Raw genomic sequence first — 27593 nt, forward strand, 5'->3', positions numbered from 1 at the left:
AGTGCGCGTAAGACCGAGGGGTGAACCTCACTGCTGCGCGTCCGGGTCTCTGAGCAAGGGGCTAAAGTCCGCTTGTGCGCACCTCCGGACTGTGTGTGACTACCCGTAGAAACACTACTGTCGCCCTGGCCGGTGGCGTCCACTCCGTCCCGGTCGCTCCCTCCCGACCGTAGTTGTGGTGCCCCCCTCCGCGCAGCCGCAGTGGTCGCTCCCGCCTCGCAGCCCCGCCGCCCGGAGGCCTACCCCTGCCGAGTGTCGCGCGTCGGCGCCGCTGCCTATCCCGCTCTGTGCCCTACGGCCCTCCCGGCACCCGCCGCCGTCCCGCTCCGGGCTGCCCTTGCTCCGAGGGCTGCAGCACCGGCCGTCCCCGTCAGCCCTCTTGTCTGGCCGCCGGGCCGCGGCGGGCGGGAGCAGCCGGAGGAGGAGCCGCAGCCGGGAGGCGGCGGCCTGAGCCCATGGCGTACAGTCAAGGAGGCGGCAAGAAGAAAGTGTGCTACTACTATGATGGTGAGTGGCCGAGGAGCCTGCAGCCGGGATGCGGGGAGGGCGCGGCGGGGTGTCGGGGGTGGCAGCCCGCGGGGACACCAACACGGCCTACCCAGCGGTGGCGTCTCGGGGACGCCCGCCTTCGCTCCTCTCGGGTCCTCTCGGGCACACGCAGGTTTAGGGTGCACTGCCTCTGACCGGTCTCCCGAGGAACCCCAGTTGGCACCCTGGGCCTGACTGCACAAAGCTGGCGTCCTGGAGCTCCGCCCCACGTCCCTGTCCCCTCCCCCGCTCTCCCGGTCCCCCCTTCTCGCCCCCGATCTGTCCGCGCTGCGCTTCCAGCCTCACCCGGGACCCCGGCACCCGGGTGGGGCTGCGGAGGAGTTACTGCTGGCCGGTGGCCAAGTTCGCAGAGCGGCGCTGTCTCGCTGGTGTTTTGCGTGGACTACATCCCTCGCCTTTGTTCGCGTTCTTCGAGCTCCACTTTCTCAGGGTTCAAATGGAAGGGCTGCACTTCCTCGGTGACAATTAAGGGGTTTTGAGTTGGAAGTAGGTAGGTCGTTGGGAAGTGGTAGGAGAGAGGAAGCGTGCAGTTGTTCTTGTTTGATGGGTCCTGGCATGTCTCTATGGGAGGTTATTACCTCCCCCTTCTTTGTTGCTCTTTGTTCGATCTGCTATAATACCCTGCTCTGGGGGGTTAGGAAAGAACACCGGCATCTTGCTTAGGAACTCTTCTACTGTGGTGAAGACCTTGCTGCAGGAAACTTTGAGAAGTGGACTAAATATTCACAATGCAGTGAACGGTACAAGGTGACTGTAAGGATTTTCTAATTTGGAGTATAAGTAGTAATAGTCTCTGGGTTCAGTTACACCAAATGGAATGGTGCCCTGCCTATACAGATTTCACCCAAGACATCAATAGATAAACCATTGAGAGAAGTAATAAGGAAATTTGACAGAACTTTCGAAGCTCATTGATTGAACGCTTGATCTCCACAAAGCAATATGAAATTGGGAGCGTTTTCTGTAGTTGTATTGAAGTCACAGTGTTTGGAGAGGTAGATTAGAGAACTAGGCTGAATGAAACACTTAAACTTGTTAAAATAGTCGTGCATTTTCTTGGTTTGACAGAATCTTTTAATACAAGCTTTAAATAAAATAGCCACCTGTCATTGGCTGGAAAACCAAAAACCTTACAGAAAGCTAGGCCAAAATGGAAAAGGCTGTTTTGTTTTTTGAGACAGGCTCTAAGTTGACCTGGCTGTCCTGAAACTCACTGTGTAAATGAGGCTCTAACTCATAGAGATCCACCTGCCTCTGCCTCCCAGATCCTGGGATTAAAGATATGTGCCACCATGGCCTGGCTTAATTGGAAGTTTGAGAGGACTCAAACTGTATTGCATGTTTATTTGAAGTTACACCATCATGGAGAGCAGAGATGGGAGAGCATGTCGGTTTAAACATGAGTTACATTATGACGTTGGGGTCATAGCAAAGCCCTGACCTGCATTCTCTGATCCATTGGAAATTACAGCCTTTCTAAAGTAAAGTCCTGCTCTTGTTAGAGTCAGGGGAAAGGTTGAGCTGTTGGGGAACAGCTCAGTCTCTTCAGCTGTCAGCTTCTGTCATCAGTGATGAACTCTAAGTCCCATTAACTTTCACCAGGCCTGATGGAGAACCAGAGAGGACTCTCTGTCTTGAACAGCTCCTTCCTGGCTTCATGCGTAGGGATGAGCCTTTGCTGAGGAGTGGGATAGACATTGGTCATGGAGATAAGGTGTGGAGGGAGGCATTTTTCAGTCATGTGATTTTCGACTTATGCCCATGCAGCTGCTTTACCTAGTTGTGAGTGACCAACTGTATAATTGATGGTGGAAATCTGCTGAGTTATCTATCTGTGGTTCTTACTTGACTTGTTTTTAGAATGTACTTAACTTATTTTTATTCTGACTATTTGCATTTGGGGGACGCTAACAAAAATTGAAGATATATAAATTGGTGTCATAGTTAAGCTAATTAACATGTCATAGCATGCTAGACTACAGAGAATTCTCTGCAGAGAATTCCCTTCACGTCTGACTTGATTACAGAAACCCTCTTCTTGTTAGTTTATAAAGGTAGCAGCAATCTTTAATTGTCTTTATTAAATTCTAAACAAGAGGAGCAAGTAAAGTGACTTTTGTACCAAGAAAGTGCATGACTTTCAGACGCATGCAGGGTTGGGTTGGTGGAGAACCCGGCCAGTAGGATTGGGGCTCGAATAGTATACTAGTCTTATGTTAGTGCTTTTAACTTGGTTGGTAGGGGAGGAGATCAGGAAAGGAGGAGGTTAACGGGGCACTAGGCACCCAGAGAGCCTCTTGACAACTCATGTGAGTGTTTTCCTGCTAAGACTGTGTGCTTAGTGAAGAATACTTCTGAAGATTGAATATGGTTTTCTCCGTGTGTGCTGCAGTCTTCAGAATTGTACTTGTAGGGTCTCTGTGCCACTGATCTGTGAACTTTCAGATAGGAGCGTATGAACTATCCCTAAACCTCACAAGAGAAATCAGAGTTGTTCTTAGTGGACTGTGACTACTGACTGGTCATCATAACTCCCAGAAACACATTTCAGAATGTTGGCTAATCTCTTACTAAACTAAAAGACAAAGATCGGTAAATGATATAAAGCTAATTATGTGTCTACACTGAGATCCTTTCTGACCTCTTTCCCGTTTTTCTCAAAGTGTAATTGAGCAGATGGGGCTACATTTAGTTCTAATTGCAAGGCTCAGGCTTTTAATACTTTATCTAGAAATATAAACTTTGCCTGGTTTAGAGTGAAGCTTGGGACCAATCATGTAGTGCCTTCTAATGTATAGTGTATAACAGAATTGAATGTATGCATAATTTATGTAATTAGACACCAATTGCTTTATGCTTTGTTTATTTTCTCTGATAGAGATAATCAGAATCAAAATGTTTGGAGACATAGTCCAGAGGAAAGCACGTGGCAACAAAAATATAGAATATAACAATTACTATAATTATATTTCCCAGTGTACTCCTAAGTTTCTTAACAGATACAAGAGTACTACAGAGTGGCCATCGGTTGTCAGATTTATTTTACTTTTATTTAAAATGTGTGTGCTTCTTGTGTATGCCTGGTGCCCTTGATGTTTAGGAGTGGTTGTGAGCTACCACGTAGATGCTGGAAACCAAATTTGGGTCTTCTGGAAGAGCAATAAATGCTCTTAAGCTACTCTCCAGCCTGTCCGTTCCCACTATAACAGTAGGCAGGAGGATGGTTAGGCTTCTGCCACTTATAGATGAAAACAGGTGGACACTTCATATTCTCCACATGGGTTTTCTTTCCCCACATAGGTTTCTGTTTTAATGTCTAAGAAAGATTCGTACCTAGAATACAAAGATTTTATTTTTCTTTTGCAGAGTTTTGTTCTTCTGTCCCTAAAAAAATGTATTAATAATTGGTTTTTTTCTTAGCAAAATTAAATGTTAGTAAATTCTTAAAACACATGGAGTTGGTGAACAAAAGGAAAATTTCTTACATTAGCAAAATGAAATGTGAAGTCATTAAGTAACGGTTTGGGCTTTTTTAAGGCCGCCATTGCTATGGATAATGACACCGAGATTTATTTCTGTTTAGTAATAAATGCCTAGGCCTTAAGCTAGGCCTACTCCCAACTAGCTCATCACTCAATTATCTCATTTATACTTCTCAGTTTCCTACAACCAACTTCCTCCGAGTCCGAATAGGGAATACCCCACGCCTAATTCTGAGTTCCTCTCTCTTCCAGATGTCCCACCTTACTATCCTGCCTTTTGCTGTAAGCCATAGGCTTTTTATTTTAATCTGTCAGGAGGTGCCTTAGGCAGTTGGGGAAGGATAGAGACACATCTTCACACAGTGTACCGAAACATCACCCTAACACCATTACATTGAAGTTCTACTCTCACCATGTTGGTTAGTCGGTCTCACTCTGGTTTCATGGTTTATGCTTGTACATGAAGTCAGTTTGGGGTTCAGAAACATAAGATTGTTTTAAGTCCCTGCTTTGTCCCATATAGACAAAGATTACTTAAGAAGGAAATGGGTGTTTGTAACAGAGTAAAAGAGGAATGGAGTAATAAAACAAGCATCTCTAGGAAGCATATGCGCCAGTCTTAAAACAGTCCTCCCTGTGAAACAACAAAGGCCAAGTCCTTGGAATGTGTTGTACCCAAAAGAAGGGCAACCCAGAGATAGGGATGCTGGGCTGAGCCCCAAGGGGCCAGGCACAGCAAGCTTGGTTGAAAGAGAGTTTGACTCTTAGAGGGAGTGTCTTGGAGCTTTTAAAGTGGAGGCTAGTCAATAAGAGAATTGGTGAGAAGTAGAATGTAGGCTAGAGGAAAGTGTTAAAGTGAAAGGAAATGGTTGTCTTTAGATAGAATCGGGTACATTTGAGAGTGGTTTATAAACCAAGAAAAAAATACATCAAAACTACTTGTTGGTGGCTTGGACGAGGGATTAGGGCTGGGAGTTGTGATTTCTGGACTGGTCATGAGATGGACAACATACTGTCCATTGAGATTATATGGAATCAAGGGCTCTATATTGGCTATTATGTATTTGAGATCTTGATTTAGATCAAATGAAAATACTTCCAAAAATTACCTGGAACCCAGGGAGAAGTAGTATTTCTTAGCTGGTAAGTGATAAATACTGACGTGTTTGTTGAAGGTAATGGTATGGAGAGACACAGACTCCGGAAATTGTTCCTGAGAAGTCATAGGATGAAGTCACTCTTGGTGTACTGCTTGGCCAGTGACAAGCTCTTGACTTATGAGGAAAGTGAAGAAAAGCTGAGATTTAAAAGGTTTGGAGGAAGTGAGCTTAGAGAAGGAACACAATGGAGGACAGAATTGTGGAGATCCAGACTCCACAGTGTTTCAAGGAGGAGGGAGGGTCTAACAGTGTTAAAACCTTCACAGAACTAATGTTGTGTGGCAGACAGAAATTGCACAGTAGTCTTTTTATTCTTGATTTTTTCCCCTCCCTCGAGCCCCCCCACACACACTACTTTTGGCAGCTTCTCTATGTACAGTGTGAAAGTACATTTCACAGTCCTGAAATTTACAATGATCTGAAATTTTGTTCACTCAGAATCAAAAGCTTATCCTGAAATTAACGAAATTACAATTTATTGTCTTTATTCCACTAACTGTGATAATTACACATTTTTGCTTTAGAAATACCTTTGATTATAGAATGTTGTCCCAGTTTTAGTACATTATATATTTTTATCTTGAGTCAAACTTTTCTGGATATTCTTAATTGGTAAAACTATATTTAAGTATTTGAACAAAAAATGGGATCACATTTTAAATGCCCAAATTATGTAACTGACAGAGACTATAGGTACATGAAATTAAGAAATTATGTAACTGACAGAGACTATAGGTACATGAAATTAAGAAATTATGTAACTGACAGAGACTATAGGTACATGAAATTAAGAAATTATGTAACTGGCAGAGACTATAGGTACATGAAATTAAGAAATTATGTAACTGACAGAGACTATAGGTACATGAAATTAAGAAAAGAAGAGCAGTGTGAGGTTTGATCTTGCTGTGCATTGCAATACTAAGTGCAGGCCCCAAGATCTGGAGTCTGCACACAGACCTGAGTAACAGTATGTGGCCTTGCCTTCAAGTTATTTCTGACTGGTAAATAAAGATGCCTACAGCCAATAGCTGAGCAGAAGAGTTGTATGTGGGGCTTAGGATTCCTATTGTAAATATAAAGGTTGTGTGTATCTTTTATCTGGAAACTAAATGGTCAAAGCCAGGGTAGAAACGCCAGGTTGGGATTAAGCGTTTTAACAACAGGGCTGGATGGCTTAGCAGTTTAAAACCCTGGCTGCTCTTTCAGAGGACCTGGGTTGGATTCCCAGCACTCACAGGGTTGTTCACAGGGGTCATTCACTACAGCCACAGGGGATCTGATGCTGTCTCCTGCCCTCCATGGCCACCAGACACAGTCATATGTATGGCAAAATCACCATGCACATTAAATAAAATTTAAAAAGAATCAGTTCAGAAAACATTTTCTTAAAAAAGAAAAAGGCAGAAGGTTTTTTAGTAAGAAATAGATGACTTCAAAGTCGCCATGTATAAAACTAATAGTGAACAGGAAACATTAGAAATGAAGATTCTTCCCTCTCCTCCTCCCAGAATCACCTACCCTCTGCTGCTAGAGTGCTGGTTTAAAGGTGCCTTGCCCACAAAAATGGTTCTTGTTTGTTTTTGAAATTATAATATGATCACACCATTTTCTTCCTTCCTTTACTCCCTCCAACCCCTCCTGTGTAGCCTTCCACCTGCTCTCTTTCAAATCCATACCCTTGGATTTCTTTAACTGTTGATACATATAAATACTCCTAAATACATAAATACAGTGTTACTATATGTTTTTAGAGCTGGCTATTTGTTATTGGATAACCAATGGGTTGGTCATTACCTGGAGGAGATTCTTTGTCCTATCCTTAGTCCTTAGTTGTCTGTAGTTCTTTGTCTAGGCTTGAGGCCTCCTGACCTTCACTAACGTGTCTGTTAATGACCTTGTTCAGGTCATGTTTAGCCAGTCATGTTGGTGAGACTTTGTGGATGTTGCTTCTGACATGTCTCACTGACAGGCTTACAGTAAACTCCTTGTTCTTCAAGCTCTTTAAACCCTCTCTCTCTTCCCCAATGCCCTCTGACCCTAAGGTGTAGGGGTTGTATTGTAGATGTGTCACTTGGTACTGGGCTCCAAAACTCTGCATTTCAATTGTGCTTTTCTGTAATGGTCTCTGCTACAAGGAGAACTTTTCCTTTATAGGGGTGAGGACTACAGGCTCCTGTGTTTACAAGGACAATTATGTAGAATGTAGATCGGGATGCTGCTGCTTTTGTAAAGTAGCAATTGCATATTTTATTCAAAGATGGATGACTTCAGTAGTCTTGAGTTGGCTAGGTCTCCAATACTAGGCATGATTTCCCTCTTGCTGAATGGATCTGAAATCCAATTAGAAAGCTGTTGGTTACTGTAAAGGTCTGCGTGCCACCACTCCACATTTATGCTGCCATGGTGGTTGTTACTGTGGTTCAGAGGTGTCATAACTGCGTAGGACTATTGGTTGCTTCCCTCCTCTGGAGCCTTGCATGACTCCTTTTTATAATATGAAGGGTAGTCCTCAAGAAGGATTAGGCTCTCAGTTCTGTCCAGCTCAGGGGCTTCTTGGGCCCTGCATCTCAAGTGCATGATGTCTTCAGCAATATGCAGTTACCTCTAGGGGGCAACCAAGGGCAATAGCGTATAAGATTTTGGGAGTCTCTTGGATAGTCCTGACCAGCAACTCCAAAGACGGCTGCGTAGTTTTTTGTTTGTTTGTTTGTTTGTTTTGTTTTGTTTTGTTTTTGTGGATAATGGCTCCTGGAGGGAGCCTGTGTCTATTTATACACAGTCTTATGTGTATTATAGGTACAGTAGGGCAATGGCATGATTGTGCTTGATCCTTGAGACATCCTCACTGTTCCTCTACCGTCCTCATTCCTTGTCCTGTATTTGTCTTCCTCCCTAGTTAGAAGCCCCACTCCATTCCCCTTACATTTCCTTTCCTTCCCCTTCCTTCTCCCCCTTTGCGTTCCCGTCGCTCCCCTTTTGTGCAGAGGAATTAAACCAAAAGCTTGTACATGCTAGAGAAATGTTCCACCACTGTATATCTCAAGCCTTTGGAGGGATTCGGAAAAATTCATATTATGGCTCAGCTGCCCTCGTGAATATGTGTCTTTTAGGCTAAATGAATATTCTTACTGAGAATAAGGCCTCAAAATTATGACAGAAGTTTGTCGAAAGCTGTATATATTAATATAACGTTAGGAGTCTCATAGTTAGAAGGTAACTCCCTTCATAAATTAGGTAAGCCATCCATTTTGTTCATATTCGTCAAATGAACAAATTCGATGCTGAGCACAAGCATGTATACTGTATTCTTTCCTCATTCGCCATTGTCCTGCTATTACATTGCTGTGCCAGTGACAATACAAAAGAATATTCACTGCCTGTGCTCTCTTCTTCCTAAATCTGAATGTAGCTCCTATCTGCTAGTTGTATAATTTTGGCTACATTATTTAACATGCTTCTCGGCAGTTATAAAGTTGTGGTACATCCTAGAGTTGAGAAATAAAAGCTGATGCTGAGTACTAGGAAAATGTTCTTGCTGTTACTTCTCAAACACTACAACTTAAAGTTGGCTGCATAGGGAGAACATCTGGAAGGATTAGGGGAGGGGAAAATAGGACAAAAATATATTTAAATTTAAAGTTAAATAATAATATAATAAAGAAAGTTTCTACTTAGGTCAACAAGATGTATTGTTTTCTGGTTCTGAAGTTTTCATTTACCTTTGAAAAACTAGTTAGCATTCTGAGTGCTCCTAAATTTGTAAATCATTTTGTGAAAAAATTGAACTAAATAAATCAGAGGTACTATACCAACAGATTCATACTGTTTGAAGGCAGGTTTTGTAAACCTGAATGTTCAGCTGGGTCTGGTGGCAAAAGCCAGTGGTCTCTCAGTGGAATCATGAATTCAATGCCTGCCTGGGACACATAGCTAGAATTTTGTCTCAAGGGGGAACAAAAGCAAATGTTTTCTGGATTATTGTCAAGTAGATAGATAGTATGAAAATTTCTGGATTTTTGATTGCCCCTATATAAGTGAAAAGGTACTATGAGAGGAGAGTTTGAAATGGGGATGTTTGTGTTTGAGAGCTGGTCTTGCTGTGTTGTCTGGCCAGCCTGGAGTCCTGTTTGCAGGTAGATAAGGCTTGCCTTGATCTTACAGAGACTCCTGCTTCTGTTTCCCTCAGTGTTAGATTAAAGGTGTGCACTACCATACCCTGCTTAAGCTTTGTCCTTATAAGGGCAGATATATGAAGTGTGGGGGCTGTCTTTTGTTGTATAAACCTGTGCTGAAACAGTAAGATCTGCAGGCTGTTAAAGTCAGGTCAACTGTCCTAACAAATTATGAATATTTGATTTTAAACTATAACATTAATAGTAATTTCTCATTTCTTGCTTGATAAGGCCATTGTAAAATTATTCCTTATAGGGCAGGAGAAATTACTCAGCAGTTAAAAGCATTGGCAGCTCCTACTAAGGACCCAGGGTTGTGTTCCTAGCATATAGCCATCTGTAACTCCATTTCCAGGGGATCTGACACATCGTGACCACCACAGGCACCAGGTGTCAATGCAGGCTGCCTATGTATATATAGGCAAGCTCGCAGGCACATAAAAGTAGATAGTGTCCCTCACCTTAGAAAAAGTAATACATAAGTTTTCTAAGCTTGTTGACAAGCTTTCTTATTGTCTAAAAGTATTTTGTGGTTGAAAATCAGATTTTGGCATTATTCTGTGTGTTGTTTTAAGACATTGGCATCTGTCTTACTTAGTTTGGGTTTTACTGCTGTGAACAGACACCATGACCTAGGCAACTCTTACAAATGCAAACATTTATTTGGGGCTAGCTTAGTTTCAGAGGTTTAGCTCATTATCATGGTGGGAAGCATGGCAGCATGCAGGTAGACATAGTGCTGGAAGAGGGTTCTACATCCTTATTCAAAGGCAGCAGCAGGAGACTCCTTCACAGGCAGCCAGGAGGAGGGCCTTTTCCATACCAGGTAGAGCCTGAGCATAGGAGGCCTCAAAACCCACCTCCATAGTGACACACTTTCTCTAACAAGGCCCCACCTCCTAATAATGCCACTTCCCATGGGCCAAGCATATTCAAACCACCACAGCATCTAAGATGTTTTAATGCACAGGCTACTACTGTGTAGTCCTGAGAAATGAAGACAAGAGTGTCTTTATTACCCTGAAAAATGCTGTGACTCTCCCACTTGTGGACACTGAACATTTAAGCCCTTCCATAATTCCAGCTCGACTGTAAGGTATTTCTACAGGATTCCAATAAGTTATCCAAGAAGCACTACTAGCTGACAAATTAGATCCTACTCCGTACTTCAAGAATACTTCTTATGTATCTAAATTTACAAAATGAACAACAACAACAACAAAAATCCACTAAAAATGGATTTCACCTTAAGGAACCAAACCAGGGAAATTGGAAAACTAAAAGTCAGAAAAACTTTCTCTCTCCACAAAGAATGTGAATCCTAGGCATGTATAAAATCTGCATAATATATTAGATTTCTAATGTAATTTGAATGTTACAAAAACAACTCTTGTTTAAATATAAATTTTTTGATGTTGGGTACATGTCAGTGGTGGTATTTAATAAGCATCTTTTCTCTTTTAGGTGATATTGGCAATTATTATTATGGCCAGGGTCATCCCATGAAGCCTCATAGAATCCGGATGACTCATAACTTGCTGCTAAATTATGGTTTATACCGAAAAATGGAAATATATGTAAGTACTAGTTGGCACTGTGTTTTTAAACTGGTATTTGAAAGCTCTTCTTAGGCTGCTGTGGGAGATGCATGTGGTAGATGAAAAGATCTGAACGAACACAGACAGGTCTTGTGGTTGTGTCCCTCAGAGAACGCTTAAGGAATTGGAGTAGTCCTCTCTTCCCTCTGATCATTTCAAACACCAAATATTTTTGTGACAATACTGTTAAGTTGCCTGTGCTGCTAGAAACAATTGTCCTGGGGTTGGTGAGATGACTTAATAGGTAGAGGTGCTTGCCACCAACTGGATGGCCTGTTTACCTTCCCCAGAACTCTCACAGTAGAAGGAGAGACCTAATTCCCCCAAATTGTTTTCTAATTCCACGTGGGCATGAGGACACACCTCCAATAATAAGTAACCACAGTGTAATTTTAAAAAGAAATAAAAGAGAATTGACCTGAATTATTGCAAGAGTTTGGTAGAAAATTAATCATAAATATTTATTTGGTTAACATACATATGAAATGTTGCCAATGATAACAAGGTAAGTAAAAAATGGTGTAAGATACACAGCCACCTAAAAAGTCTTCGAAACATGGGCAGGAGCATACATAAAAAGTGCAAGGTAGGATAAGGCTTAACTAACTACTCCAGGAGAAGAGGGCTAGACAGTGTTATAGGAAGCATTTCTTTAAGATACAGGTATTTTAGAGAAATGGGAAGACTTGTGGAAGAAGTCTGTGGTAAGTGAAGCTGAGCTCTTCAGAGCAGAAGTTAGAATAAACGAAGGCTAAGGGAGATCTCAAGCTGGTGTTCTTAGAAACCTTTGATGAAAGTCAGTGGGTAGACAGCAGCGAGGCTATGCTGGGAAAGAGCCTGAACAAACAGGAGTAGCCTCGCTTGGAGAGGGGCTGCCGGCTGCCTGCTGCCTGCCACAAATGTGTGCATTTGAATTAGCATTGTAACTTGCTACTCAGGTGGATCTGGTTCATTTAGAGAGACTGATCGTGGAAACTTACACATATCATTTGATAATTCTCATTTAACAACTGATACTTCCAACATCCTGGTGTTTTTCTTTTCAGAGGCCTCATAAAGCCACTGCTGAAGAAATGACTAAATACCACAGCGATGAGTATATCAAGTTTCTACGATCAATAAGACCAGATAATATGTCTGAGTACAGTAAGCAGATGCAGAGATGTACGTTATAAATAATTATTTTACTAGTGCTGAATGTAAATGAATCTTTTTAAAGTTTCTGATCAGAGTTGCCTCAATAGGTATTTTTCCTCATAATTTAAAATATTAATATAATTATTAATTCAGAAGGTCATTGAACCAATATTAATGTTACTTTAGAAAACAAACCTATTTAAATTTGTTCTTTTACTTTTTATTTTGCACCCATGAAAAGTTTGGGATTGGTAGGGAGATCACAGAGTTACAAGAGAAAAATATATTTCTTTCTTTTTTTTTTTTTTTAATAATTTTTTTGAGACAGGGTCTGACTTTGTAACCAGCTGTCCTGGAGATTGCTAATGCAGATCAGGCTGGCCTCAAACTCCCAGAGTTCCACCTGCTTCTCTCTTGCATTAACAATCCTCCATTTCACCTTCTGTGTACTCCAGTCACATTGTTCTGTAATGTAAAGATGTTGCCTTTTGTTGGCTTCTTTGTGTTTCTTTTTATTCTTCTACATGTTTTTGATTATAGGTGAAAGTGTATTGTTATTGGTAGTCAATTGTATTAACTGGTAGTCAAGTGTATTAAAGAAATATTGCCAAGTATCCTGAAACTGTGGGCTGCTGTCTTTTGAAGCTTAATACCGGAGCCCATTTCCTCAGTGAGAGGTGGATTTAGTTCAGTGATGACGAATGATAAGGATTTCTCAAGTTCACTGAACACCATATTTCCCTACCGTATGTTATCGCATTTGGTTGACTCAAGACTGGAATAGGACGGACGGATGCTATTACATCTATTGTTTTTTGGGTTTTTTATTTGGGATTTACACAGTAATGGGTAGCCAGCCCTTGGGTAAATGACAGGATTTGTTTAAACCATTATAGTGCTTGTTTATATTAAATTCTATTTGAGCATAAAAAACTAAAACTTTTTTTATAGTATCTGTAGGTCTGTAAAACCCCTGCCCTCTTGCTAACGTGTGATCTGAGAAGTGAAGAATGACTAGGGATGGGCCACACACACTTCTGTTGTGTTTTTTCCTCTCAGCACAGGGAGCCAACCATGTCATGACCAAGTGACATGTCATCTGTCTTATGTTCCATGAAACTGATTCATTCATGGCTGCTTCTGAAGTCAGTGTTAGCCACAGAAAAAAAACAAAGTAACTTAATATTTTGATACTCACTAAAACATGTTTCGGAGTCAGGGACACTGTGTGTGAGGGTCAGTAAGATGAGTTAGAAAGGGGTTGCAGCCACTTAATCTTTAACTCACTATCATATTTAAAGAGAAAACTAGATTTGTGCCTATTTTCATATAGGCTTTTGATTTATGTTGTTGGTGATGGTGGTGGTTGGGTAGAGTGACTTCACAAATTTCCTAATAAGATTTGGTAATGGAATTACATAGATAACAATTTAATTATCTTGTAAAATAAGCATTATATTATAAAATTATAACTTTTATAATACTACCTACATTGAAGTACTACTCCCTGTGAATTTTAAAATTCATAGGTAATATTTTAAAATTACAAATTTCACATTGCTACCATGAAATATTATATTATTACCTATGATTGCCTGAAACAAATATTTTTAATAGTTTATAAGAAAAAGCCTTCAATGACTTGATAATAGATTGACTTTAATGAAGTTCACCTTCCACAGTTAACGTCGGAGAAGATTGTCCGGTGTTTGATGGACTCTTTGAGTTTTGTCAGCTCTCCACGGGTGGTTCAGTTGGTGAGTATCCTAAATCAGTCAGCCTCAAGAGGATCTGAAGGGGTTAGAGTGTCTGTAGGTTTTGTCTAAAGCGGAAGTTGTAATGGTAGTAAGGTTGTGTTGGCTTGATTTTGCTGTATCACCCAGGTGGGCCTCCGTCTCAGCCACCTCTGTGGCTACCTCCCAAATGCTTGCTTACAGACATGTGCTATCATTCCAACTTAATGAGTACCCAAGCTGTCTTGTAGTTCACTGTGGGGCCCGGGCTGACCTTGATATTGTGGAAATCCTCCCCTGGAGCCTCTCAATCATTGGGATTAGAGGCTTGGAATATTATGATATTGCTATTCACTCTTCTGTTAATGTAACAAAACCTGCGGTAACTTTTAAAAGAATGGTTTATCTTGGTTCACAGTTTGGGAGCTTAACTGGCCCTGTCCTTGGGGACTGTGATAGCACATTATGGTATGTGCATTTGGGAGAAGGCCAGTTTACCTCATGGCCGCTGAATGGAGAAAAGAGGATTCCAGTATCCCTTTCAAGCAAGATCAGATCTCCAGTAAACTAAAATCAGATCTTGGCTCTTAGAGAGTCCACCCCCTTCCAGTGGTACCATACTGGTGACTAAATGTTCCCTGGGGTTCTTAGAAGGCATTTCAGGTTCAAAGTAGCAAGTATAATTGTCTTTAAAATGCCAGTGTTTAACAGTTTTTACTTGAACACAGTCTTTAAGCTTGTGTCTTTTTACTCAGAGACCTTTTTCTCCTCTTCTTTCTTCCGCCATTTTTACTAAGACTTTGCATGTGCACTGTGATTTAGTTGGGTAAACTGTAGGAAAATGGTTATCTGAGGAAAGCTTAGGCTCCGAAGTTATAATCCTTTGCTTTTGAATGCCAAACCTTTTGTGCTTACACATGGCATATTTAATAGGGCTTCGCTTATATGTATTTTGTGTAACCTGATTTTTTAAAATTCTGAGTATTTTATAAATAACATAGCATGTATCTCCTTCTTAGCTGGGGCTGTGAAATTAAACCGGCAACAAACTGATATGGCTGTCAATTGGGCTGGAGGACTACATCATGCCAAGAAGTCAGAAGCATCAGGGTTCTGCTATGTTAATGATATTGTGCTTGCCATCCTCGAATTACTTAAGTAAGTTAATTCAAACTGAATTTTCCCTGTGATCAGATCTCTTAATTGAAAGAAAAAAATGATTTTAAAGACTATCAAATAAATGGTAATAGATTAATGCTGAGTCTTCCAGGGTTTGTTGTGAGCCCCTGCAGAAGTGTGAGAAATAGACCACTACAGTGGGAGAGCGAGAGGGCAGACAGTGCCGTGCCTGAGACTGCCGGTAAATGGTCTCTGCTCATTTAGGTTTGCAGTCGTCTAAGCTGATTAAAAATGGCTGCTAGAGATCCGGAAATGTGAATGCTAAAGTAACTTGAAGTCAAGCCTTTGCAACTTGTGTTATAAGAAGTTTGTCTGGCCACTTAGTAGCGTGGCTGACCCCAGTTCTCTCATCCATCCTCTACACAGACACACAGAACACATAGATAATAGACACACAGTGATGCCCAACTGCTGAAGGGGTTTTGGAAGTTATCCTTCACTGCTTTTTCAGAAGTGTGAAGGTCCTTAGGAGTGTGGACACTTGTGAAACTAGCTTATTTTCCACTGTTAGCTATAATGCTGCAGTGAGTTGTATTTCAGCTTTGACTGCAGCTGTGTTCTGTGGGCTTTGAGAGTGATGCTCTTGCCCCGCATGTACATCCCAAGAGTTAACTTCCTGACCTTAAATAAACAGCAGCTAAGTGCTGTCAGTGTAACATATCTGACTCCCCCAACCGACAGAAACCGGAAATCTCCTTCATTGACTTGAAGCTTCTTCCACTGGCTTCAGTTCTAGAGATCTGCTGCTTTTTCCTTCATAGCTTAGTCTTGAGTAAGCCCAGTTCTGTACAGTTCTTCACCTGGTAAATCTGAACATGATTTGATTGGTTTGGTAAGCAGCTCTCTTTGCTCATCTAAACACATTGGGCATTTGATCATGTTTGATTTTGAACTTTATGAAGAAGTTCTGCTATGATGAAGCCCGCTCGCTGTTTGCACTATTTTAGATTTTCTTAGTGTTGCTTTTCTGTGCCTTGAGAACATAAATGCCTGGGTTTGATCATGCCAGCTTACGTTGTATGAGCACAGTTACAGCATCTTTAAATAATAAACAAAATGTTTTAAGTCAGCCACAGTGACAAGATAATCATTTACTACCTTAAATGGTGAATTTAAATTTCATTTTGTATGTATTGGTGTTTTGCCTGCGTGTGTGTCTATGCACCACATGTGTGCAGTGCCCATGGAGGACAGAAGAGGCCGGTAGATCCCCAGGAACTGCTGTAAGAGATGGTTGTGAGTCACCATGTGGGTGCTGGGGATTTAACCTGGATTCTCTAGAAGGCAGCCAGTGCTCCTAACTACTAGTCCAACTTTCCAACACCAGTAGCTTTTTTTAAATACAGTTTTTTTCTATTTGCACTTTGACATAGGGATGGAACTGATGTCATTCTATGGTGGAGTGACTACAGAAGCTCATTTGAGTAGTTGCTGTGACTGGTGGTGTACAGAGCATCAGGGAATGATGAAGGCACTTGTGATCTGTCACAGTCATGAGGTCTTAGTATGCTGTAGATGATGTGTAAAATGTGCTCATCTCGCTGTAAAAGGTGTTTATGGATATGGACATTGGACTGTCTCAGAACTGTCATGTTATAAAATACTCTGAGTTTTGTTTTATTCTTGGACCATTGGAAACCGGGGAGTGGGGTGGCACACCGGCATGCCAGAGGCAGGTAGGTTTGAGATGAGCCTGGATGAGCAGCTATCAAAATAACCACAGGGAAAAGGAAACAACCTATAGTTCTGCTCACTCCAAAGCTGTTGAAAGAATAAAAATAATAACAGCACTATGTTGGTTACAGTTGCCCATAGATTATTTTATAATGCTGAAATTTTTTTAATTGATTTATTTTCACTTTATGTCATTTGTGTTTTGTTTACACATGTGTCTGTGTATGTGTTGGATTACCTGGAACTGGAGTTACAGGTAACTGTGAGCCTGCTGTGTGGGTGCTGGGGACTGAACCTGCGGCCTCTGGAAGAGCAGCCAGTACTGCCAACTGTTGAGCCATCTCCAGCCCTCCCTCCCTCCCTCCATGTTGAGTTGTGTTGTTTGTTTGTTTGAGATAGGGTTCCTCTGTGTAGCCATGGGTCTCCTAGAATTTTCTCTGTAGACCAGGCTGACCTCAGACTCAAGAGACCCACCTGCCTGTACCTCCTGATGGCTGTGATGAAAGGTGTATGTCACTAAGCCCAACAATTCTGAAATTGTGTAATGTAGCCCTTGGCATACCCTTTAGGTGTGAGTACATAGATAATGTCTGCCCGTTTTTAAAGTGTAAAGACAAGGGTAGACCTCAGAGTACAGTACTCGATTGTCTTGGTAGCCCGAGGAGACGTGACGTGCTGGGGTCTGGATGCTGAGACTGCGGGGGAAGAAGGGTGAGCATTCGCTGTAAGATGAAGGACCTGCTTCCACATTCCGGCTTGCGCTTTCCTTTCAGGTATCATCAGAGAGTCTTATATATTGACATAGACATCCACCATGGTGATGGTGTTGAGGAAGCTTTTTATACAACAGATCGCGTGATGACCGTCTCATTCCATAAATATGGGGAATACTTTCCTGGAACAGGAGACTTGAGGGTAAGACTGAGTTCTGTCAGAATAAATATAAGAAGAGCATAGGAGGTTGCTAATTTCTGGAAGAGCCATGTTGTCTTAGTCATTTTGTTTGTGTATTTGTGATGGGACCTCGGCATCTGGTGTGTATGGTTTTTTTTGTTTGTTTCCGGAGATGTGGCCTCACCTTAGTTGAGCAGTTGTTGGGATCATTGCTTACTGTTAGGATTTGTCACATGTGGACCCACTGAATGCTGCTTGTTGTTCAGCTGTGATTACTTTGAATATGTAGAAACGAGGGATCAGAAGTGGTCTCAACTCAGTTAGGTGTAAGTGCTGATCCTAAAAAGTTTGCTGTCCTCTCCAGGTTGCATAGGTTGTCTTGGGTAGCAGGGGTGGGGTCACAATGGGAATGGACAGTGTTCTATAGGTGTGGGGTACAGATTATCACACTGTCTTGTGGTAGGTTGGGAGAGGTCAGGCAGTGTCTTTATCTGAGATCACAGGCATAGAGTCCCAGGGTGTCTTATTAGGTGGTGTTGAAGACTGATTTTGGGCTCCCTACCTGGGGTTGTGTTCTCAGGACTCCATGTTGCCCCAGAGTGGCGCAGTGGATGTAGAAGCTCTGAGGATCCCTCCCTACCTATGGGTCTGGGTCACAGGGCTCCTCACTTTGAGAATGGTGGATAAGTGGGCTCTACTTTTACATCTTGTAAAATTGTTTCATGCCTCAAACTGAGGTTTGTAAGAACTTTTTAGTTTATTTTGTGTGGTGGGGAGGAGCACATGTGTGCCCTGTTACATGTGCAGGAGTCCTCCTGCCATGGGTGGATCCTGGGGATCAAACCGTGGGGATCTCACTTGTTGGGCTTTATCTACCCAGGTATTTCGCCAGCCCAAACTACAGTGCTTGTGTGTTATCTAAAAACTGCCTTAGAGCTTAAAACGTACTTCTACAACCTAGAATACCCAAGACACAATTTACAAAACTCATGAAACTCAAGAAGAAGGAAGACCAAAGTGTGGACACTTTGTTCCTTCTTAGAAGGGGGAATAAAATACCCACGGAAAGAGTTTCAGAGACAAAATTCAGAGCAAAGACTGAAGGCATGGCCATCCAGAGACTGCCCCACCTGGGGATCCATTCCATAAACAACCACCATACCCAGACATTATTACATATACCAACAAGATTTTGCTGACAGGACCCTGATATAGCTGTCTCCTGTGAGGCTATGCCAGTCCCTGGCAAATACAGAAGTGGATGCTCACAGTCATCTATAGGATGGAACACAGGGCCCCCAATGGAGGAGCTAGAGAAAGCACCCAAGGAGCTGAAGGGGTCTGCAACTCTATAGGAGGAACAACAATATGAACTAACCAGTACCCCCAGAGCTCGTGTCTCTAGCTGCATATGTAGCAGAAGAAGGCCTAGTCGGCCATCACTGGGAGGAGAGGCCCTTGGTCTTGGGAAGATTATATGCCCCAGTACAGGGGAATGCCAGTGACAGGAAGCAGGAAATGGGAGTGGGTGGGTAGGGAAGCAGAGGGAGGGGGGAGGATATAAGGAATTTTTGGAGAGGAAACTAGGAAAGGGGATAGCATTTGAAATGTAAATGAAGAAAACATTTAATTTTTTCAGAATTGTGTGTTACTTGGTCTTTTAATCATTTTAAAATATGTCAGACTTTTTGTTATGAAATAGTCTTCTAAGATCTACTTTTGTGTTTTAGGATATTGGTGCTGGAAAGGGAAAATACTATGCTGTCAATTTTCCCATGAGAGATGGTATAGATGATGAATCATATGGACAAATTTTTAAGCCTGTAAGTACTGCTTTCAGAAATAAAATGGGAGTTGTAAATATCCTTAGATACTAATGTGTCTTATTCTGTGGCTAGATCATCTCAAAAGTGATGGAGATGTACCAGCCTAGCGCGGTGGTGCTGCAGTGTGGCGCAGACTCCCTGTCTGGGGACAGGCTTGGTTGTTTCAATCTAACTGTCAAAGGTAAGCAGTTCACGTTCCCCCTGGTGTGGTGTTTCTCCTCCCCAAGAACTTCCCATAAAAGTTTTCATTGCTGAGGGCTGGAGAGATGGTTAAGAACACATGTTCCTTTTGTAGAAGACTTGGGTTGGATCCCAGCTCCTACATGTTGGCTCAAAATCTAGCACTCTCTTCTGATTTGCATGCATGTGGTACGCACCATACATGTTTAAAAACATATTTTTAATTTCTCATTGTTACCTTTTGCTTGCCAACTCGATGCCAAACTCTATATTTGAATTTTTAGTGGATTTTTATTTGTTGTTGTTGTTTGTTTTTGTTATGTGGCTGACTAGTTAATTTAGTTCCCCAAGTCTTACATGTTATCATATTTATGTTTATGTATTTATCCATGAGTAGTTTGTTGCCATGTCAGCGCCAGCAGTTTTTAATCAGTTTTTTCAGAAGACCTGTACCTTGTTGTCTGATTCAGTTGCTGTTACAGAGTATGAGGATTTAGCTTGGCGCACTTTATTCTATCATGGTTACTCTCTTCCTTACCCAACCCTAAGAACTTCGGTCGCTGTGGCTAGTGCTCAGCAGCAGTGGTTTTTAGCTTAGCAGTCTTCTCTACTGGCAAGACTCACTTTTTTTTCTTCTGGATTTTTTTGTTTGCTTAGTTTCCATATTCCTTATTACTAAACTATGAATTTCTAATGTATTCTGCTCAGCTATCTCAGGTGCTCTGTCACTGAGCTCCTCCTGTTCGGACTTAGTGTCCTCATGGGTTTAATGGGACAGAGAGCTCTCTGCTTCTGCTTTATTATGTCTCCTGATCAGTGGGCACTGTATCTAACTTGCTGGTGGAACACATAAGTGTCTTCATGAGGAAAGAAGCCCAAGTGTAAATGTGTAAGGTGGTGTTGAAATTCTCAAGTCCTTACGAAGAGCCGAAGTCCACATGCTGAATACAAGTCTCATATTGCTGTTATGGGATGAACTTCGAGGGTTTCAGAATGAAGCAAAGTTGCATGTGGCAGCGCATGCTTTTAGACTCAGCATTAGAACAGCAGAGATGGGTCCAGGCCAGCTAAGGCTTTATATATAGTAAAACCTTGTCTCATAAAGAAAAAGATAAATAAAATAAATCTTTTTAATAAAGTTAATGTTTGGATTAGAAATGACTTAGCATGCACATTGCATGTTTTACTTTAGACTTTCTGTGTGAACTTTGAGGTAGTAAGTAACATCTTGCTTTGAGTTCTCTTACAGAACTTTTAAGATAATTAAATATAGATGTTAAGAACTTCTCATGATTGTACTCTGCAGACCAGCCTCAGCACTGTGGCATGCTCTGGTACTCTCCTTCGTATCTAGTTGGGTCATACAAAATTAGTTGGCCACTCTCCTGGAGGTCAGCATTCAGTTAACAGCACTTTCATGTGGGCCATAGAATGTTCATAGATATCTCGTGTTTCCGAGCAGATAAGACTTAACCGGAAGTCATCAGCCACCAGGTAGTTCCTTTCTTTTTAGGAGCTATATACTGTTAGTGTTCTCTTTTGTAACTGAAAGTTTATAATGCTTGTATTTAAAAGTAGTAGCTTTCATTATAAACTGCATTTGACTCTTTATAGTACATCTGCATTGTGTTTCAACAGGTAGAAGTTCATTTGTGAATTTGCAATTCCATTTTCAGACTTAGAATACACTGCTGCGACTGGCTTCAACTACATTGTCTCAGGCCTAGTGAAGCCAAGCAGCCAGCTGCTGTCCACCTTGCCTCCTTAATTATTTCTTCTTGTGGTGTTCTTTTCCGTGCTTCCTCTTACGGGTTATAGCCTTCATTGTATAAAACCCCTTTGTAGTAATTTTTCCTGCTGTTGGGTGGTAGAATGCTGGTCTTGTCTGGGCTCTTTCATTGTACTCTGAAGTTAACTTCTGTCCTTAAAAATGTCCAAGAGACACTGTTGTAGTAGAAGATGCCTGGTTGATAATGTACATGAAGAAAACAGAGAAGGCACTATAAACTCTCACTAGGTAATGAGGATTTTTTTTTCTTTTGTGGCATTTTCTTTTTTTCCAAATATTTTAAGCTTTGTTATAGAAAAGTTACAAAAACAAACAACAAAAATAAAATCACACACTGAAATTAACCAGACCCAAAGATTCAATGACTTTTGTGCTTAGAGCAGCCAGCGTCTCAATACCAGGTGAAAGCCCACTGCAAAAGGAAATGACTTTGTTTTTTAAAAAAAAAAAAAATCTTTTTTTTAATAAGGCTAAAATCCATGAATCTCTGCTGTCATCATTGAGGGACTTTCTTTCTTTAATGGTTGAATTATGTGCCTGAATGGCACCAGAAGTTACTGGAAACTTGTAACTTGTTCCTGTGTGAGGCTTGTAATCTGTTTTGTTTTTTTTTTGTTTTTTTTTTTTTTTTTTTTGGTTTTTCGAGAAAGGGTTTTTCTGTGTAGCCCCGGCTGTCCTGGAACTCACTCTGTAGACCAGGCTGGCCTCGCACTCAGAGATCCGCCTGCCTCTGCTGGGTGCTGGGATTAAAGGCGGAGGTTTGTAATCTTAAATAAATTAAGAAAATTATCCACAATACCAGCAATAAGGATACTCTGTGGTCAAACTTTTTGGTATTGCTTTTCGAAATTAAGCCACACATGTCTGTGCGGGAGAAACAAAATTTAGCATTTGTTTATTGTGTTCTCTCCCTTATGTGATCTCTCATGAACGTCTTCTATGGTAGTAAAATACATGTGTGCGTATTTTAACACTTAGTACAAGTTATTAGTTGGATATACACCCCCCCAGGCCCCCCACCCTCGTCATCATCCCCTGTCATTGTTCCTCCCTGCCCCCCCCACCCCTACCCCCCCCCCCCCACCTTGTGTTGAGGTGCCTGCCTTGTAGTCATGCTGTATAGACTGGCCTCCCAATTCTGATCCACGTACCTTAGCCTCCCAAGAGCTGGGATTGCTGGTATGTGCCACTCTGCCTGGCTGTCTACAGACATTTTTTGGTTGAGTAAAATTGTTTGTATTTATCCTTTTTAAGGTCCTATTTTAAATTGCTAAAGAATACATATTTCATTGTTACCCAAATCTTCTTTGTCTAAGGTCATGCTAAATGTGTAGAAGTAGTGAAAACTTTTAACTTGCCATTGCTGATGCTCGGTGGAGGAGGCTACACAATCCGGAATGTTGCCCGATGTTGGACATATGAGACTGCAGTTGCCCTTGATTGTGAAATTCCCAATGGTAGGTGTTCAGGTTGCAGTATCTAGAAGAACATCTGCTATGTACAAATGGATGCATGGGAGAGTCTACTGCCACACCCCTGAAATGTGTGATCTCTTCTGATGGATGAGTGGTTAGATTGCAAATCTGTGTGAGAGCATTCCATGTGCACTTTCAAGCTTTCCTTTGGGAATAGTTCTTTTATCTGGATTCGGATTATGTTTCTGAGATTATACGGAAGCTAAGCTTTTAATGTGTAACTTGTTTTTTCATTGTTTTTAATAGAGTTGCCATATAATGATTACTTTGAGTATTTTGGACCAGACTTCAAACTGCATATTAGTCCTTCAAACATGACAAACCAGAACACTCCAGAATATATGGAAAAGATAAAGTAAGAAATCACTTCGGCTTAATGAAACTTCAGGAGGCTATAGAAGGTCAAATAAAGGAAGTTGGTTTAGCATATACATCAGATACTTCCTAACCTTAGGCTATTCCTGTTTTTTAATCTCTTATATTAATACAAATATGTAACCTTTGTAAATAGAAACATTCTTATTAGATCAAATGCTTTATGTCTACAGAATGTAGAAACATTGATCAGAACGGGCTGTGTCCTCTCTCCCATAGACCAGTTGTATGACATTTATAAGTACACCTCATTGTCAAATAGAGGTGAAAAGGTACATGTTTGTGTGCTGTGGGTTCAGTCAGCTAATATATGCAGTGATCTGATGCTTAGATAGTGTCCCATTCAGTGGTTAGTAAATGAAAGCTCGTTCTTGTTTAGTTCCTCCTGTGTATAACAGAAACTTTACATACAGTGGATTTTGTCTAATAAATTGTGTCATTTAGACAGCGTTTATTTGAAAATCTACGTATGTTACCACATGCACCTGGTGTTCAAATGCAAGCTATTCCAGAGGATGCTGTTCATGAAGACAGTGGAGATGAGGATGGAGAAGACCCGGACAAAAGAATTTCCAGTAAGAAAACCCTTGCTATGTCTTCTTGCATTTTTCTTATGTGTCAAAATAAGACTTAAAATTGAAGGTACACAGGGAATGGTTCACAGCACATGTTGTGATTTTCCTTCTCTCCATTTTAATTACATATAGATTTAGCTCCCTGATGTCTCAAAGCCTGAATTAATATCACCAGTTTCATTTTGTGTGACTACACAGACATGGCTGTGTCCAGAAAGTAGGCACTTGATATATCTATCTATCTATCTGTCTTACCTATGCAATGATTGTAGAACCTGTGGCTATTATCAAATTTATAAAATCTTTTGTGTATCAGTTCGAGCATCAGACAAACGGATAGCTTGCGATGAAGAGTTTTCAGATTCTGAGGATGAAGGTGAAGGAGGTCGTAGGAATGTTGCTGATCATAAGAAAGGAGCAAAGAAGGCTAGGATTGAAGAAGACAAGAAGGAGACAGAGGACAAGAAGACAGGTCGGTTTATGTTTTGGTGACCATTTCACTTTCCCTACTTAAGGGTTGCACTGTGTCTCTTAGCGATCCTGCAGTCACACGTCTCACTTTAGGCAGGTAACTTTTCCTGGTGTAAGAGATAGTTAGTTACCGCTCATGCTTACTGTTTAGTGCTTCAGAGCTGACTTAAAGGTTTTACAGTTGTGCTCAAATTTTCTTTGTGGTATAGAAACCTTCCTTTTAATAACATAGTAGTAAACGTTACATGTCATGGGATGGGGTTAAGGGGATGACAGTAGTTACAGATGTTGGGCCTCAGAACATTTACTGTAGCTTAGGTGGACTTAGACTCAGTGCTCTTCTGCCTTGTCCTCTTATATACTGGGATTGAAGGCATGCCAGTACACCTGGCTAAAATTCTAAATAATTTATACTGGTTAAAGCTGACTTCATGTAGCAAAAGTTAAGCTACATAGTCCTTTGAAAAGTTACTTTAAGAGTGAAGACTCTTTAGGAACTGAAGAAACTAAAACTGAGGAAAGATAGGAAGGGGCAGTTTCTGGTGTCTTCCGGTATTTCATTCAGAGTGTTTATTTAGCATGCCATTACAGCACCTCGTTAGCACTCTCAGGTTTCTCATTGCTATGCTGAACTGTGCAGGGGTAAGGAGTGGGCAGTAGCCTCTTTAAACATGATAATGCTGCAAGTTTTAGTTGACCTACTAGTCAAGTGAGGCTGCCTGGCTTTACTAGGCCTCACTATATAGACATGGCTGCTCCGGCTACTTACTGGGTGGCCTTGGATTCACACCATTGTCCTTTCTCAGATGCCTGGGTGCTGGGATTACAGAAATGTGCCACCACCTCCAACTCAGTTTCTTTCTATTTTAAAATATCTTCTGCATTTTCTTTTTTTTTTCCAAATAGGAAAGTGATAAAGTAAATTGACTCTTGGTATTTTAGACAAAATACCACAATAATCTATGGGTCATAACCTCAAATAAGACCCACCACCACCCCCTCTTGGCACTGAGTAAAAATTTAGCCAGAATTATCCAAGACACTAAAATGTGAAATCTCCATTGTCGGCATGTAGATTTGTATGGGAGGTGACAGCAGTGCCCTGCAGTGTCTGCATTGCCCAAGCGTGCTGCTGTCCCTGCACCTCTCCATGAGGCCATTGCTTCATAACTAATTTACACAGAGAAAATACTCTGGCTAATCTGGGACATTTACTTTAATTACTGTATTTAAGTTATGAAGTTCAGTTTAGTAGTAATTAAAAATTTAAGGTTAGAACAATGGGATATTGTGGGCCAGCAAGGTAAAGGTGCTTGCTGCCAAGCCTGATTACATATGATCTGCATGTTGGAGGAAGACTCCTGACTTCTACAAGCTGTCTTTTGACCTCCCTATGGAAGTCATGGTGTGGATGCCCAAACATACACACACACTCTGAATAAATAAATGTTAAAAACAAAAAACATAATCTAGCCTCTTGCCTTTAGGATCACGTCCTTCTTACAGTGCAGACACAGTTCTCTTGAGCTCCTTCTGTCTTACCACTGCTTCCGTGCCTCAGTCCTTTTACAGTTTTCCCTGGAAGATACCCTTTCCTCTTACCTGAGAGTTTGTTCATTCTTTGGGACCCACATTCTAGAGAACTGTGTCTGCACTGTAAGAAGGAAGTGATCCTAAAGGCAAGAAGCTAAATTATTTTTTTGTTTTTAACATTTATTATATATACACTATATACATACATATATATATTGTGTGTCTTATATTTCAAAATAGACATCAATATTTTTCTTCTGTCTTTAGATGTTAAGGAAGAAGACAAATCCAAGGACAATAGTGGTGAGAAAACAGACCCCAAAGGGTGAGCGATGCTTGTGTCTGTAGACGTCATGCATGTCTTGGGGGTTGGGCGGGGGCATGCATACTTGAGAAATACTGGCACAGCCTGAGAACATACAATGAGTGCAGGTCTGCGTGTGGGTAACGTGCTTAGGCTATTTGACCGGTAACTTTTATGTATGCAATCGTGTTTTTCATGATGCTCATATTACTGTGCTTAGAATACTTTGATGTTAGGAGACAGGCTAGTTTAAGGAAAAAACATTGGGCTAAGTGAAAGCCTATTGGAGAATTTTGTTATCAGAATGCATGTATGGCTAGGTAGGTGAAGTGTTGCGGTAAATCTCCAACCCAAATATGCCCTGGCAATGAAACACAACTCAATTAATATGAATACATGCTGTGTGCCTAGAATGGGCAGATCTACCGCTACACTACCATCGTCAACAACTGTGAGAGCCCTTAGAACTTGCAGTTTCTCCAGGCCACGTGCTTCTGCTCCACTTTTCTTCTTCCCCCTCCTCTGCATCCTCACCCTCCCCTATTTTCTCCTCTCTCTCCCCACCTTCTTCTCCACCTTCCCTTTATCTGCCCAATCATCAGCTCTCCTTTATTTTACAAATTAGGTGGGAAGCAGGTTTATGGGAAGTAAACCTGAGTGCTGACTCATTGCTTGTTTGTAGGCCCTCACTGGAGAAGGAAGTAGCATCAAATATAATAAGTAAGCCCCAGGGCTATCCACACCTGTGAAGAGGCTTGAGTCTATAATCTCAGTCCACTGGAGAGGCTGAGCCCAGAGGATTGCCATGAATTTAAATCCACACTAAGCTACATAGTGATTTTTAAATCGTCACTCTGGGCTGAAGAATGAGAGTCTGTGTTAGAAGCAAGCACGTGTGCTTGGTCACCCAGTTGTTTGCTAATTTTGAAGGATAACTTAGAATGCTCAGTTGTAAAACAACTGGAAAGATTAAGGCTTTTATTGCTCAGAAAAAAAAGAAAAAACAACAACAACAACAACAGTGAATAGCTTGGTGTGAATCTATAAGACTGTGCAAGTAGCCAGGTCAGTGCTCCTAAACCAAGACTATTACTTTTAATATTTCATGATCCTCTTTCAACAGAGCCAAGTCAGAACAACTCAGCAACCCTTGAATTTGACTCTCCAACTTTAGGAACCTCGAAAAGTGAGACGATTCTGGGATAAGAAACCTTCCCTGTTTGAGGACATTGGCTTCATTTTATACTGTTTTGGCATGGACTGTATTTATTTTCAAAATGGCTTGTTTTTGTTTTTCTTGGCAAGTTTTATTGTGAGTTTTTCTAATTATGAAGCAAATTTTTTTTTCCACCATGCTTTATGTGATTGTATTTAAATTGATGTGTTATTATGTCAAAAGCCGGATCTATTAAAGAAACAATTGGCCTTTCTGAGCTGATTTTTCCATCTTTTGTAATTATCTTTATTAAAAAATTGTACTTGGA

At 41.2% G+C, this 27593-nt stretch overlaps 1 protein-coding gene across 4 annotated transcripts; it reads left to right on the plus strand.

The window, feature by feature from the left end:
* On the plus strand, positions 1 to 27593 carry Hdac2 (histone deacetylase 2). Of its 4 annotated transcripts, none has more exons than NM_008229.2 (14): positions 248 to 507; positions 10831 to 10943; positions 12011 to 12128; positions 13784 to 13858; positions 14854 to 14992; positions 17461 to 17602; positions 19312 to 19404; positions 19480 to 19588; positions 22693 to 22833; positions 23098 to 23206; positions 23671 to 23801; positions 24118 to 24273; positions 26073 to 26130; positions 27233 to 27592. In NM_008229.2, the coding sequence occupies exons 1-14, from the start codon at positions 456 to 458 to the stop codon at positions 27261 to 27263; spliced, it is 1467 nt and encodes a 488-aa protein (NP_032255.2). In that variant the 5' UTR covers positions 248 to 455; the 3' UTR covers positions 27264 to 27592. The 4 variants fall into 4 exon arrangements, with proteins under 4 accessions (XP_030100750.1, NP_032255.2, XP_006512618.1 ...); XM_006512555.4 differs by lacking the exon at positions 248 to 507 and adding an exon at positions 576 to 1039 and having other exon boundaries at positions 27233 to 27593; XM_030244890.1 differs by lacking the exon at positions 12011 to 12128 and having other exon boundaries at positions 1 to 507; positions 27233 to 27593.

This window comes from Mus musculus, chromosome 10, assembly GCF_000001635.26.
Source record: "Mus musculus strain C57BL/6J chromosome 10, GRCm38.p6 C57BL/6J".
NCBI lineage: Eukaryota > Metazoa > Chordata > Mammalia > Rodentia > Muridae > Mus > Mus musculus.